General features: G+C 44.6%; 2 protein-coding genes across 9 annotated transcripts; one reads left to right on the top strand and one right to left on the bottom strand.

Moving 5' to 3' along the window:
* Window positions 1-320: 320 nt before the first annotated feature.
* LOC308127599 (inositol monophosphatase 1-like) lies at window positions 321-5,062 on the top strand. Of its 2 annotated transcripts, none has more exons than XM_080492731.1 (9): window positions 321-430; window positions 1,619-1,743; window positions 2,824-2,957; window positions 3,043-3,147; window positions 3,314-3,359; window positions 4,207-4,315; window positions 4,392-4,500; window positions 4,574-4,725; window positions 4,873-5,062. In XM_080492731.1, the coding sequence occupies exons 2-9, from the start codon at window positions 1,681-1,683 to the stop codon at window positions 4,995-4,997; spliced, it is 843 nt and encodes a 280-aa protein (XP_080348857.1). In that variant the 5' UTR covers window positions 321-430; window positions 1,619-1,680; the 3' UTR covers window positions 4,998-5,062. The 2 variants fall into 2 exon arrangements, with proteins under 2 accessions (XP_080348857.1, XP_080348858.1); XM_080492732.1 differs by having other exon boundaries at window positions 333-430; window positions 1,622-1,743.
* Window positions 5,063-5,280: 218 nt separating this feature from the next.
* Window positions 5,281-14,413, bottom strand: LOC308126035 (E3 ubiquitin-protein ligase RNF31). 7 transcript variants are annotated; one of them, XM_080490128.1, is made up of 19 exons: window positions 14,273-14,413; window positions 13,995-14,085; window positions 13,628-13,693; window positions 12,983-13,149; window positions 12,321-12,514; window positions 12,143-12,237; window positions 11,905-12,060; window positions 11,298-11,491; window positions 10,141-10,323; window positions 9,863-10,045; window positions 9,689-9,787; window positions 8,948-9,037; window positions 8,774-8,876; window positions 7,725-7,843; window positions 7,272-7,385; window positions 7,136-7,202; window positions 6,962-7,055; window positions 5,846-6,014; window positions 5,281-5,761 (listed from the first exon to the last, which is right to left on the bottom strand). In XM_080490128.1, the coding sequence occupies exons 1-19, from the start codon at window positions 14,315-14,317 to the stop codon at window positions 5,633-5,635; spliced, it is 2,358 nt and encodes a 785-aa protein (XP_080346254.1). In that variant the 5' UTR covers window positions 14,318-14,413; the 3' UTR covers window positions 5,281-5,632. The 7 variants fall into 7 exon arrangements, 6 of the variants coding, with proteins under 6 accessions (XP_080346254.1, XP_080346253.1, XP_080346257.1 ...); XM_080490127.1 differs by having other exon boundaries at window positions 11,298-11,494; window positions 14,273-14,409; XM_080490129.1 differs by having other exon boundaries at window positions 5,522-5,761; window positions 6,962-7,052; window positions 11,298-11,494; window positions 14,273-14,391.
* Window positions 14,414-14,623: the final 210 nt, after the last annotated feature.

Raw genomic sequence — 14,623 nt, 5'->3', positions numbered from 1 at the left:
TTAACATTTCTATGTAGACAAACAATATGGAGGGGTTTTCAGTATTTGGTACTTTAAACGTTTTTTACGTTCTTAGGTTTGTTGACTAAGGTTCAGGTATTCTGATATTTTTGTCTTCATTTAGTTTTCCAAACGTTGTGTCTGGAGTTCCGAAGTAATTTCCGAGAATCTTCCTGTTCCTTTTGTGAGCATGTTTCTTGCATTGTCTTGAGTGAAATGAATAAATAAGAAACACATGAATCCATGAGTGATCAGTCTGTCCGTGTATGGACATGAATATGTTGCAGTGCAGTTCTCCTTGGTCATCAGCAGGGGGAGCCAGCGCTCAGCGGGGGACTTAGCCGGGAGAGACGGAAGTGTGTGTGTGTGTGTGTGCGTGTGTGTGTGTGTGTCCTCTGATCCATCAGCCGGGATCCTCTCAGACTGACAGGTAATAGATCCGTGTCTTTATATTCCTCTAACCCGTGTCTTTATGCTCCTATGATCTGTAGTTTATTGTTGTTTTTCCCTCGTACTGCTCAGTCCTCCAGCGCCTGTAATCTGCGCTCCTCTCGGCTCACTCCGGTTTACGAACCAGAAAACCGATTTAAAACTTCTTTATCCTCAACATCAACCGACCATCTATAAACGTCTTTTTAGTCCATTCGACCTCTGCGGCATAATAAAATTAATGAAATCGCTTCAAGCCCAGCGCTGATTAAGAACTATTTTAATGACAGCGCTCAGCTCCGCCCCCTTGCGGCCGCTGACAGCACCAGCTGATCATTATTACTGGATTAATCAGTAATGAATGAATGAAGAGCAGAAAAAAGAATTGTGATGATCACAGTCTAAATATATGGTGTTATACTGTATATAAATGTCTGCTCTGCATTCCTCCTCCCCATTACCTCCATCTCTACTGCATCCAATCTTTGCTTGGCCCTTTTACTCCCCCCATCCTTCATCAATACTATGCAACACATTTCATTTTGATTAGCCACAAACAGCCCAATTTCATCTTGAGTGGGCCGGACCTGTAAAAGATTGCCATAACAACCTTGAAATGTAAACTTTTCTTTGTTAAAAAAAACCCCAAAGCATTATGACCAAAAATGACTACAACCTTCGTTTGGTTTGAAATACAGTGAAATGTCTTAAAAAAAACAAAACAACTTGATGCATTATGGGTTTGTTTACAAACTCACCTTGATAGCATGGCTTTAAGGCGAATGCAAATTTGCCATATTTCATGGCAGCATTACCGATATCTGAGCTCGGGTCTCTGTCTAACCCGAACCCTAAAAAAATCTATGCTTTCGTTGAACTTTTTACAAGCTTGGGGGTGAGGCGGGTTGGATTGGAGCCTACAATCCCCTTTTGGCCCACATGCCTTATGTTTGAAAGTCTTGGTGTAGTGGTCAATTCAGTCGCCTCACAGTGAGTTTGCATGTTCCCCATCTGTTTGTATTGATGGACGGATTGGGGGAAACAAAATGTCTTTAGTCCAACATTCAGCCAATTACAAAGTACTTGGACCAGTCGACACTAAAGCCATGCTCCAAATCACCTCCATCCATCGTCTACACGCCTGTTTGGACGCTTTTCCAACTCATTAATGCTCAGACTGACTTTAAAGCAGGTGAAGCGTCACGTTGGAGCTCCTGCAGTCGACCGCTGCGTCCCAGAGTTTCCTCCAACATGGCCGACCGCTGGCAGAGCGCCATGGATCACGCTGTGGCCATCGCTCGAAAAGCTGGAGAGGTGAGTGAACCACGACCCAGTAGGAACAGAGCTGCTGTAATAACCAGCTGTCAGATTATTAAAACCCTTCGTCCTCAGACCGGTTCACCAGCTCAGACTGCGATCCAACTCTTCACACCGTCTCCTAATTAGGAGCTGCAACAGTGTGTGTTTATCATAAAACATGTCTCTGTTTGACCAAAGACATGCTTTAACCCTTCATTGGACAACTGACCACATCTAGAAACTCCTGCTTTCTTTCCTGTGTCCTCCAGACCAATAGTTATAAACTCTGCTCACCATACACACCCTGCTCCAGTGCAAATTATACATTTTATGAGGGAAAAGCGGGACCAGGCAATGTTTTACAGCATTTCAAGAAGAGGTGTGACAAATTTCAAGACGTGTGTGTGAGAAGATGAAGCATGGCTGACTTAGGGCAGTTTCATTCAGGTCATCATATTTGTATTATGAATAAATGGCACATATGTCAATTCATTTTAAATATCCTCATATCAAACTGTGTGACAGACACACTGAAGAAATTATCATTACAGTCATTATTACACTCAGATTAGTGCTGAAATCTGCACTTTAATCTCATTTCAAACTAAGATTTCGTTTCAAAATAAGTTATTGCTGAAAATGGGCCTGATTGTATGTATGGGACAGGAGTCAATACTCCTGGTTTAATCCATGTGCATCTTGGTACATTTTCTGATGCAGAGTTTACTAAAACAAAGTTAGGATATATCTTAGAGCAGGGTGTCAAACAGTTCCACATTTTACTTCAGGGACCACAGGTGGAGTTCAGATAAGGATGTGCACAGTACGGACTGTGTGTGGATGTTTTGTCTCGGGCGCATGATGACTTCTCTTTCGGGTTAGAGTTGACGACCTTCAGACTGTCTGATTCGAAGTGAAGCAAACCGTCTTTCGTGTGATATTCAAGGTGACAGAGCTGACGGTGTAGACCAGAGGTCAGACTAAGTAGTGTGGAGTCTTGACAGTGGTTTATTTCTCTTTATCAAGCTGCATCAGTGTACCCAACATGTGTTTCCGATTGTACTTAAAGAGCTTGTTGGGGTTTGTGTTGATCAGACGGTTCGGGAGGCTCTGCAGGAGGACAGGAAGGTGACGACGAAGAGTTCCTCCGTTGACTTGGTGACGCAGACGGACCAGAAGGTGGAGAAGATGATCATCCAGTCAGTGAAGGAGAAGTTTCCTGACCACAAGTACGAACCATTGGAGTGACGTGCGAATGCGTTTATTCTTGTCAACCCAACATGAACAACAAAAACTTCACTTTTTCTGCCTCAGGTTCATAGGGGAAGAGTCTGTGGCTGCAGGCGAGTCCTGCGTCATGACCGAATGTCCCACCTGGATCATCGACCCCATCGATGGAACCACCAACTTTGTTCATGCGTGAGTTTCCGATCGTCATTAGTGCTTCAGTACAGATCGGGTGGACTTTGCTGTGTCACTCCTGTCAGGTGGCGGAGGAAAGTTTGTCACAGCTCTTCTCGTTTTGACACAATCTGACTTGCAGCTTCATTGTCAGAGCTGAATAACACAGAGTTCATTTCAACAGGTTTCCCTTTGTGGCTGTGTCCATCGGATTCTCTGTCAAGAAACAGGTCAGTTCGATGTATGTGCACCAATATAAAAGGAATGTTAGCCCCATGAAAGTATGATTTCACAGATGATAGCATAAGCTGCTATTCTGTGACCCACAAAGTCTGTTCAAGATGCTGGAGGAGCTTCAGAAGGAGACAGTTATGTCTCGGAAATGGACTCCCACGTCCCACATTAATTGTAGAGCTCTACTGAGCCAGAGGCAGCGTCGGAGGAGGCCTCCCTGGGCTCAGCAGAGGAGCCTTTGAGGCTCAAAGTACAACTAGTCTACTAGTGACTGTTCCATGAGGACTTACACTACCATGTGATCTTCTGTGATCCATAATGTTCTCGAGCGTCTGTTTGTTAATAGAAGCAGCCCAAAATGAAAATCCAGCCCATATAATGTAAAACATTGTGGCGGCATCATCATGTTGTGTGGCTGCTGTCTGGCACTACATGCATTAATAGAATCAAATGGAACAAAAATGGAAATTTTCCTCATCATTACCGGACATTTCCAAGAGAAATGTGTTAGAAACTGGTTTTGAGGTGAAGCAGAAGCTTTATGTGCAACAGCTTAAAAAAAATGTACCGTTTTCAAGTTGAAGTGATGAGTTGTGACCAAACCTTTGGAGGGGGTTGAAATCTGAAAAACTCCTGTGCAGTGAAACAAGCTGAAACACATCACAGTAGCAGAAAGGTGCAAAACACTTGTAGATGGAGTTCGAACATTGAACCGTTTTTTGTGTCACTTTTACCGTCATGAAACATTGGTTGTCGCCATTTCACCAGTAAAAATTGAAATCGTAATAGTTCAAATAAAAATAATCAGAATGAATCATTTACGACCTTTCTGGACTTGTTGAGGTGGAGTTCGGCGTGGTGTACAGCTGTCTGGAGGACAAGATGTACACGGCGAGGAGGGGCAAGGGGGCGTTCTGTAACGGTGAGCCGCTGCAGGTTTCCAATCAGAAAGGTGAGTGACTTTTAAGCAAAAGGTGAGACGATAAAAATGTTTGGTTGAATGAAAACTGACCTGCTGCTCTCCGCAGACATCAAACAGTCCATCATTGCCACGGAGTTCGGATCCAGCAGAGATCCTGAAGTCGTTGAGAACATTTTCTGCAGCCTGAGGAAGATCCTGTGCATCCCGGTACACGGGTAAGACTGCAACGGCTGTTGCGCCGTTCCTGGATTGTTGGTGCGACATATTGAATCTTCATCTTTGCGTCAGGGTGCGAGGAGCCGGCACCGCGGCGGTCAACATGTGTCTGGTGGCCTGCGGCAGCGTGGAGGCGTACTACGAGATCGGGATCCACGTTTGGGACGTCGCTGCCGGGTCACTGATCGTCTCTGAAGCTGGAGGAGTGCTAATGGACGTGGAAGGTAAGGACTCTAAACCAGAGGCGTCAAACGTAAGGTCCGTGGCTTGGACTGTATGTTGCCCCCGAAATAAATTGTGTTCGACACCCCTGATCCAAACATCGCAGCCCACAGTGACACGGCTGTTCGGTCGGATGTTTTATTCTGCAGGAGGAGAGATTGACCTGATGTCCCGGAGAGTCGTTGCTGCCAACAACAAGACGATCGCCGAGAAGATTGTCAAAGAGATCGCAGCCTTCAGTCCACACAGAGACGACGCTCCGCCACTGAAATAGAACATGTGACGCTCAAGCTGACGTTTCGTTTTGATAGTTTGTCGTAAATAAAATTTTATCATAAAAAAAACAAACAAAAAAAAAAAACACTGATGGGTTTGTTTGAGACTGCAGGGGTGAGACCAGAGGATCTCAAAGTGTGGAAGATAAGATACCTCAGATTATTTCCATGGCCGGTGCTCCTGCAGATAAAACATGAAGACAACAGATGTGGCCAAGGGGGGGGGGGGGCGGGGCGTTTTTTCTCTCCACAATTTTACTCAGAAAAAAAGACCAAGTCTTATAAGATTATTAATAATTTATTTGTTCAACCTATCCAAATAGTTAAAGTGCAGAGAAGTTAAAGTTGAGGAGAAGTACTCGACACTGCATGCACATGCTCACTGCCGCCAACACTGACAAGACACACAGCTGCATCCTGGAATACTGACATGAGGCTTGTTAGCATCGTTACGGGTTTTTTTTCTACATTCAGCTCTGAGCTGGTCACTCAATCTTTGGTCCATTTTCATTATTATTCTCAAGCTACTGATGGATGTCATTGATCGGAGAGGCCACAACTTGTAACAGCTAGGAATAATTTTTTTTTTTTAAAGTTAGCAATCACAAAGAAACTGCCATAGAGAGGGGTGGAGTCATTCGGTAAGAAGCAGGTGAGGGGGCGGGGCTCCTGTAGCCAAGGTGGAAGTGAGAGGGCAGAGGTTGTCGCTGAGTTTGAATGAAGAGCGGTGATGCTTTCTGAGGGGAACACTGTTGGTCAGCATCTGCACAGAAAGACAGAATCCTGCGCTGTGATTGGCTGGAGGAAAAGCTCTTCCTGTCAACACGTCTGTGAAGATGTCACTGACCAGGCGGAGGCGGTGCGTGTACGACGGCTCTGGTTCGTCTGGTCTCCTGGTCGGTACGGTGAACTGCCAACGTTGTAGCTCTGCAGAGATCTCAGCCGGACTGAACAGGACTGCCGGGTCGGCACGGCAACGGTTGATCAGCTCCACCAAGCGCTCCTTATAGTGTAACCTGACAAAACAGACGGGTGGAGACAATCTGAGAACGACGTACACACAAGTGAGCAGGTAAACTGGAGGTCAGCTCTGGGAGTTGTGTAGATGCTCGTGCAGTTTAGCAGTGACAGCTACCTGAACCAGCTACTTTATTGGTACCCGTAGAAAGACTTGTTTTACAGATTTTGTGATTACTTGGCACGTCATAACAAACAAAGACACACGTTGAACCAAACAAGCAGATAAGAATTGGTCGAGTGAAACAAGACAAGTGCTCAGTGTTCCGCTATTTAGCAATAAAATAATGAGAGCAGAGAGGAAGTCTGTGTTGTAATGATAATTTTTCTGCATCCAGCACAATATACCATTATTCGTAATGTTCAGAGCAAAGCACTATTAGATGTTGTGATGGTTAAAACTGCAGTTTGTACTACAGGAGGTAATACTGGGAGCTAACAAGTAGTTGGCTGGTAGTGTGTCGCCCGGTGGAAGTACCATTTTATACACGATTTCAGTATTTCTGCATGTTTTATGGTTTGGTTTTATCCGGTTTTTAATCGTGCTTTTATTTTGAAGTGATTTTTTCTAAGGATGTCCAAGGACTCTAGTTTTTAAATGTTCTTTTTTAGAGCATTTTTTAATGAACCCATTTCACTTTTAAATGAATCATCCTGGCTCTTTGAATTTATTATGGTTCTCACTGCCTGATCCTTTTTAGGAACCTACATTAAATAATTTTTTTTAACTCGCATCATCTCATCCTTACATTTTACAAGTTTATACTTTGGTAGTTAATACCAGGAACAGGGTAGTAGTTTATGCCGTGGTAGTTAAAACTGGGACTTGGCTGGTAATTTATACTGCAGTAGTTCATACTGGGAACAGACTGGTAGTTTGTCTTGCAGTAGTTCATACATGTTAATTGTCAGTACCGGTAGAATTTACCAAGATCTCTGGTCTTACTGGCAGTATCCCCGGTATTCAGGTAGAGCGGGTCGGCTGCAGGGCTCCTCTCGTTTACTGCCGTCGTCTCTCAGCTCCAAAACCAGGCACACTGCTGGAAGACGAACACACCAGTCAGTCAAACTGGGAGAGAGAAGGAACTCCAGTCAGTCGGCCAACAGGAAGAGGACTCACCTGCCAGACTGGCATCAGGCGAGCCGACATTGGCAGGTTCGAACCACATGGGCGACACCCTGTAACACTGAAGAACCCGACAGCCCATCAGTCCTGCTGGCTGGTTGACCTGACCTCTACCTGGTGAGTGTCTCACCTGTAGCAGCATCTGCAGGCGGCTCACGCTCCAGTCCCTCAGGTGGTACAGGCAGTCTCTGGGGTGGTGGGCGTGAAGACCTTTGTTTGCACAGTCAGCCGAGAAGCCACAGGTCTGCAGGTGGTAAAACAACACGTTTCAGTAAAACAATTGCTGTCATCAGAAGGATGTGAATGAATCTGGGTGTCAAAGTGCAGGAAACTCAATGTTTGGAAACTGGATTCAATAATGAATTCTTCAGAAACTTGACGGCCTCGGACGTTCTCTTTAAAAACACAAGTTTCGGGAACTAAAACCAACAGCAGGCTGACAAAACCCCACACACGACCTAGAATGCAACGCACCAATCTTTATCCGGTTGTTTTTAAAAAGTGCGACAGCCTTTTGGTTCAAACAAAACCCTGCGGCTGCGTCGCATCGGAGCCGAGTGCTGGTACAGACTGATGAACTCACAGATCCCAGAGTGAAGCGTTGACTGCAGCCGCCACAGAACTGGTGTTGACACTGACTGCAGGTGAAGTGAAGACATCCTCCTTTGGACAGGCTGAACACCAAGTGGCAGTTTGGACACTCTGAGGGAGGAAAAGTTGAAACGCATGACGGACCGAGTTTGATTCGGTCACAACTGGTTTAACTGAGTTATATAATGCCACAGAGTACATGAGACCTAGAGCGAGTATATTAGATGCTCATCAGAGAAGGTTAAATGTTGAATAACCATCAGATCTGGCTTCACAAGGTTAGACCAGGGTATCAAGACTATAAAAAAGACCTGTGGTTTAGCCTGTCAGAGGAGACAAGACCACAAAAGACCAGACTCAACAATGTTAAACCAGGTTAAAACACATTTTAGGTCAAAACAGACTAAATTAGACTATGTTGAAGTAGAATGTGGGAAACAAGATGACAGCCTCAAAGCCAGCTTGAACACATTACAGAGCAGCAACAACTAAGAAGATATAACCACATTAGACAAGCACACACTAAACAAAATTGGATTATTTTAGATGTTTGCTTTCGACAAGTTAAATCAGACAAGCCTGGGCTTAATCGTGACAAAATTTAGATTAAAATATACAAGGCGAAAAAATGTGAGACCAGGTTGAATCAAGTTAAATCAGGTCGGGTTATATTGGACAAGAGTAGACAAAAAACAGATTGAATTATATTAGGAATCAGGTGAAACAGATTCAGAAACATCAGAGACCACGTTAGACCATGTTCGAGACATGGCCAGACTGTATTAGAAGACTCATACTAAATGTATCTATGAGTTTTTATAAGGTTCAGTTAGACCAGCTTACATCTATGTTTGATTTTAGTTGAGATCACCGTAGAGAAGTTCATTTAAATCAAAATGACCATACATAAAATCATTGAAACAGAAAGAAAACCCAACCAGATAATCTGGTTCCTGTTCCTCTGGTGAAATGGGACAGAAGTCCAGAAGTCAATCTGAGACCTGGTTTTCAGTTGTGGTCATTGTGAATGTGTGTTTTTACCAATGCTGTTGGAGAGCAGAGGGCTGCTGTGGTGGTCCAGCTGGTTCTGTTGCAGCCAGACTCTGAACTGGTCACAAGAGAGTCCTTGATGCTGAGGGGACCACTGCGGAACATACAAGTACTGATCAGATCCTGGTGTGTGTGTGTGTGTGTGTGTGTGTGTGTGTGTCTTACACGTGATCTGCACTTGGAGCAGGTACTCTTCTTACAGCTAGGACAATCCATCCTCAACACGTCAGCTTCATGGAGCATCCCGAAAGAACACTGAAACAATACAGCCGCGCATTAACAGCAGGGCAGGCAACAACTGAGCTATTAGCAGACCGGGTAAGGTCCGTTTCAAGTGAAAACAATTCATTTGTGCGCTTTCATCTTAGAACGTTTTGAAAACGATGTCCGTTTACATGGCAACAACAGGAAGGCTGAAAACAATGTAGTTTTCCTGCAGAGACACTAGTGGGTGCTGTTGTTTGTTTTTGTAATAAAACCACACACAGAGTACACAGAGATTCGTATGGACAGACAATGAAGTTGGACTGTTATTACGGTGACCGTCAACTATAAAGCTACCAAGTCCCAGGAGAATATGGACTGGGAGACATGACACTCTGGAGGCCACCATTTTTGTTATTGTCCATCTACTCACGCATGAGCAGCAGAACAATTTACTGTGGCCGCGGTGCGCAAGTGCAACAGTAACGTTTCGGAAAAGTTGCATTTTCCCCATTTCCATGGAGATGGAGAATTTTCAAAAAGTTCCACCATGGGAGCAGTTATCAAAAATTTATATTTTCAGTGACTCTAAACACTGTTGTCGTGTAAACGGGCACCCAAAACGCAGTGAAATATTTGTGTTTCCACTTGAAAATGTGGTAGCATAAACAAGGCCTCAGACTTGGCCCTGAGGAGTCTTACATGTGCACACCAGCAGAAGTTGGGCATCTCCTGCAGGGCTCGGTCTCTGAGCTTCCTCTGGAAGAGTTCGTGGATATGAGAAGGCAGGAAGTGACGGATCTGACACCAAAAGAAAAAAACAAAGATCAGAACCAGCATGCATGCCAAAAGAAAGAGGTGTAGGTCGGTTCTCACCTGCGTATCTAACAGGTTGAAGTAGTCCATGGACTCCTCCAGCCCGCCCTGACCTCGGACCTCTGGCTGCCCACACTGAGGACACACCAGCTGCTCGACGCTGCGCTCCTTAATGGCTGCTGAGAAAAACGTTGTGAAGCAGGTCTGACATAGGAAGCAGGAGCAGTGAGTCATTGTGATGATCTGCATGCAAAGAAGAAGAAAGATGAAGACATTCGGGATGAGAAGAAGAGACAGGAGCTGGTTTCTGATTGGCTGGCGGAGCGGAGACGCCTGACCTTGCTGAAAGACACCTGGTCCTGACAGATGGGACAGTTGTGAGTCAAAAACCTGAGGGCTGAAGGGTAATCTCTGCTGAGCTGGACTGCCTCCAAGACATCTGCAGGGCTGAAGTTCCGCCCCTCAAGTGTCATGAGAGACAGGAAGACTGATGCCTGGGCTGGAGGGAGCCGCGACGCCATCTGAGGGGCCGATTGAAGACCAGAACAAGTGAGTCCGAGAATAACAAATCACTAGAGCAGGGGTGTCGAACATATTTTAGTTCCGGGGACACATTCAGCCCAATTTCTTCTTGAGTGGGCCTGGCCGGTAAAATGGTGCCATAATAAGGTAATAAGATCCGACTTTATGAATCCCATATGGAAAAATTCAGTCACCAGAGCAGCTCAACATTGCTCAAACACTTTGTAGTTATTAATACTACTATGAGTACTTTCCCCCCATATGTCCGTGTGTGTGTATATATATATATATACACACATGTATATTTATCTAATTATCTATTCATATATACATAGTCTAAATAACTTTTCAATTCAAATTTTAAAGCTATTGGTTGTGATTCAGAGTACACATGATGGAAATGTCTATTTTCATAAAAGCAAACTTTAGGAGCCTCAGAAACAAGAGGAAGATGATGGATGCAATCCACAGACATCTGACTGAATCAGTCAAACTGAAGCTTTGTGCACTGAATGGTGGCCGGGTGGTCATACCATGCACAGTTACTATAAGTTGCTCGCAGGCTGGAGATCTGTGCGGGGGAAATGTTGAGAACCATGTGAACTGAATGTAATGAGGAACCTTCTGAGGAAGTTTCGCAATGGTGCACGTTGAGACTGTAGTTGGGTAGTCTTATCTGCATTTAAAATGCTAACAGCTTTTTAGTCATTGTTGCATTTCTTTATTACAGAAAATAAAACTCTTAAAAATAACAGGATTGGTTCAGGGAAACGTTATACCTCAAATATGAGCCTTGTAAAAGAAGGGGTTGTCTTGTAAATATGGGTGTGGCACATAAGTTGATTTTAAAGTTGTTGCACAATTTTGGCTGGCTGTAACTGCTAAAACTATCGAGAGTGTCCATCAGTGACTATATGTTTACGACCACCGATTCAGTTCTAGCCAAGACTACAGAATCTACCATCTTCCTCACCCGAAGGAGATCTGCTGAAATTGCACGTTGTTTCGGTCGTCTGTCAACATGGAGGTCTGGACTGGAACTTGCTGTGCGTTTGTCTACTGGTGGCTGGATGATCTGTACCGGTGACCTACCCCCATGGTTGCTACTGGACTCATTCAGCCTCAGAGTCCCCATCATAATGCTGAGAGGGTCTGAAGAGGAGGTACCTACTGGGACATGGAGAGACCTCAAAAGAGTCAGAAATACAGATACAAATTCTTTCAAAAAGAAACTTGTATTCCTGTAGTGTGCTGTATTCCTGAAGAAGTACCTAAGATACAATTCTGGCCCTGTGTCTTCCTCTGTGGGGTTTGCAGTTGGAATGGGCTCCACGCTGGCCACACTTTCTGGATAAAGTGCATTCTTCTACATAGATGACAAGGTATTGTGGATTTTTTTCTGCCCACACAATGTGTGGTAGTTAAAATTATTGACAAAGTTGTAGCCATGTTGCAAGACTTTCTTGGAGCTTCTGATGCAAGCATCCACCTTCTATCAACATTTGGTCATTAAGTCCTGATCAAGGTTTAATGATTTCTCTGTGTGTACGAGGCTACAGCAGTCAGTGCTCACATCTCACCTGAGGGGGAGGTCGAGCTCAGGAAGGGGTTGTAATGATTTCTGGAGGAAAGAGGAAGAGGAGGAGGAAAAGATGGAGCACTGAAGTCAATCCCGAGGAGATCCTCTGTGTACGACTTCCCCACCCGCACCCCCCTGCTCTGCTCCCATTGGCTCGCTGCAACAAAGTAGGAGGGGCTGAGTGCGGTCTAAGGAGGAAGGTGAAACACCACGACACAAACTTCCAGGAGGAAGTTTACCTTTGTGTCCAGATATGTGAGAGGGGGTGGAGGAGACATCACGGATCTGTGGGGAGGAGGTGGTGATGGAGGAGGAGTGGATTTCATGGTGCACGCTGTTGGAGGAAACAGCAGAATGTCTTGAAGTCTCTCTGAAGGCTGGAAACCCTCAGTGACTGGAGATGAGAGAGGAGCTCACCTTCCGCCTGCAGTGGGAGGAGCTTGTCTGGCTGGTGTCGACACCGGTGCACTTGAATGGAGCTGAACCTGTGCCGGGGACATCTGCGTGTCTGCCGGGGGCGGAGTTTGAAGGGGATGCCTGGAATAAAGGGGCGTGTCCTTCTGGAAGGCCTGCCTCATCTCTGACACGAGCAGCGACAGGTTGGACACACCCTAGAAAGAAATGAGAGACAACTTATGGCGCCATCGCTCATGATTTTATGGTTATAAATGAGACATTTTCACATCAATACCTACTATAAACAGAAATTAAATTGTGTTACCACCCTGAAATTAAATCCATCAAGAACCCAGTGGTCAACCACTCTTTGAAGTTATGGGCCCAATTCAGGAAATATTTTGTTTTTCACAGCTTTTTATCTTCTAAGCACCATTATACAAAACCATCCACTGACACCATCCTCTCCAGACTAGTTTTTCAATAATGGCACAGGAAAGGTATTGTACATTTTAAAACTAATGTGTTGTTTTTCCTTTTCTCTTACCATGAAGGTCTACGCTTACTCAGTCCACGTTTCTAGGGATTCATCGACGACAGTTAAATAAATATACTAAAATTATCCAATAGATTTTGATCAAGAAAATAAATGTCCTTGTGTAAACCAATCTGAGGGTACTTACACGAGTCCAATTGCTGAGCCCATCCAGACGGATGTTACCAACAGCATCCACACAGGGACAGGTGGGGTTGATCACCATGGAGACAGATGGGCAAATGTAACAGCGAGGATGAGACACTGGGTGTGTCTCATGGAGCCAGATGCACACTGGGATATTATATTCACTTCCTGCAGACAGACACAGTGGGGATGACTCAAGATCAGACTGACCAGACTGCTCCTGGTGAAACTGAGTTAGAAGACACAACCATTAGAAGAAGATTAATCCAAACTAACCTCGATTGAAAGAGACAAATTCAGTGATTCAAATGATCAACACCTGCCTATTAAAGACCAGAGCAATCAAAATCAGTCGGGGCCAGAAGAGCCTGATGCTGATGAATCCTCATGAAAATGGGCGACTGTGTGCTTGGTTGGTTGTGTTCTTTTCTCAATAGGAAGGTATAAGGTTCGATTCCATGTCAAAGTGTTCTTGAGCAAGGCACTGAACCCCATCCCAATGGATGGATTGAGCGATCGGAACGTGCTAAACAAGTGGAATCCATATACAATAATTCATCTAAGATGATTCCAGAGACAGTCTAGAATGACAGGGATTGTGATTTGCCCAAACGGGTAAATGAGACAAAGAGTTTGAAAGTCTGACCTTCGTAAGGAACCCGAACCGTCCCGGCGAGGTAGACCAACTTTTTCTTCTCCTTGTTTGGGAAACCTGTCAGAAGGAGTACAGCTTGAACGAACCGTCCACCCAGATTAGAATCGCATACAACGTGAGTCTTATGTGACGTTCATAGCAGGGACCTTGCATACTTCAGCTTTAAGATACAAGCAGGAAATGCCAGAGTTTGACTGGACTAACAAACTGAAGAAGGGTTGAACATGGGTGACACAGAAGAGATAATATAAATAGCAGAGGCAACAGCAGCAGTAGATGCACACAATAAATATAGCATGAAAACATTTTAATTAGACTTTCAAGAGAAGGAGCAGAAAGCTTCACAGAGTGAACTCACAGTAAAAGTCGACGTGAAGACGAAGATCAGGGAAGAGAGACCGAACCTTGTGGAGGTCTGACTGTGTTTCTAACGGATAACTGTAGTGACACTGAGAGTAGGAAGGACACAAGGGACACAAGGACTCATTACAGAGAAGGAAACCTGTTGTTTTTAGCACTGAGCTAACACTTGACCCCAACCAAAACAAACTTCCTGTTAGCATCCACAACTTGTTTACGCACCAACAAAAAGTTTGACTTTAACACCAAGCCACACGTTTAAAGTTGTGTCCTCACCTCAGCTAAGGTCCGAAGTTCTGCCTCTGCTCCGACACTCGGCATTTTCTCCTTAAGTGTTAAACCTCAGCTGTCCCGTGACGACATGCTAACATGCTAACAGGCTGCGTTTGGAGGCATTCATTTAAACCCGGCACACCCACTTCCGGTCTCGGGGGTTTCACAATAAGAGCTGTGCGATCTTTGGCATTCGTCATTAATTTGTATGGCTTAAAACTGCTCAGAGTTGAACATGTATGAATGTATGAGAATATCTCTGCAGATAGGGCAGTAACAAAGCATTCTTTCTCTGTTAATATTTCCATAACAGTATTTTTTATTTTTTACTGATTTTACAGGATTGTTAGTTCT

This window comes from Lipophrys pholis (genome assembly GCF_963383615.2).
Source record: "Lipophrys pholis genome assembly, chromosome: 1".
NCBI classification, from domain to species: Eukaryota; Metazoa; Chordata; class Actinopteri; order Blenniiformes; family Blenniidae; genus Lipophrys; species Lipophrys pholis.
The sequence above is the reverse complement of the archived record's forward strand: the minus strand, read 5'-3'. Positions and strand labels throughout refer to the sequence as shown.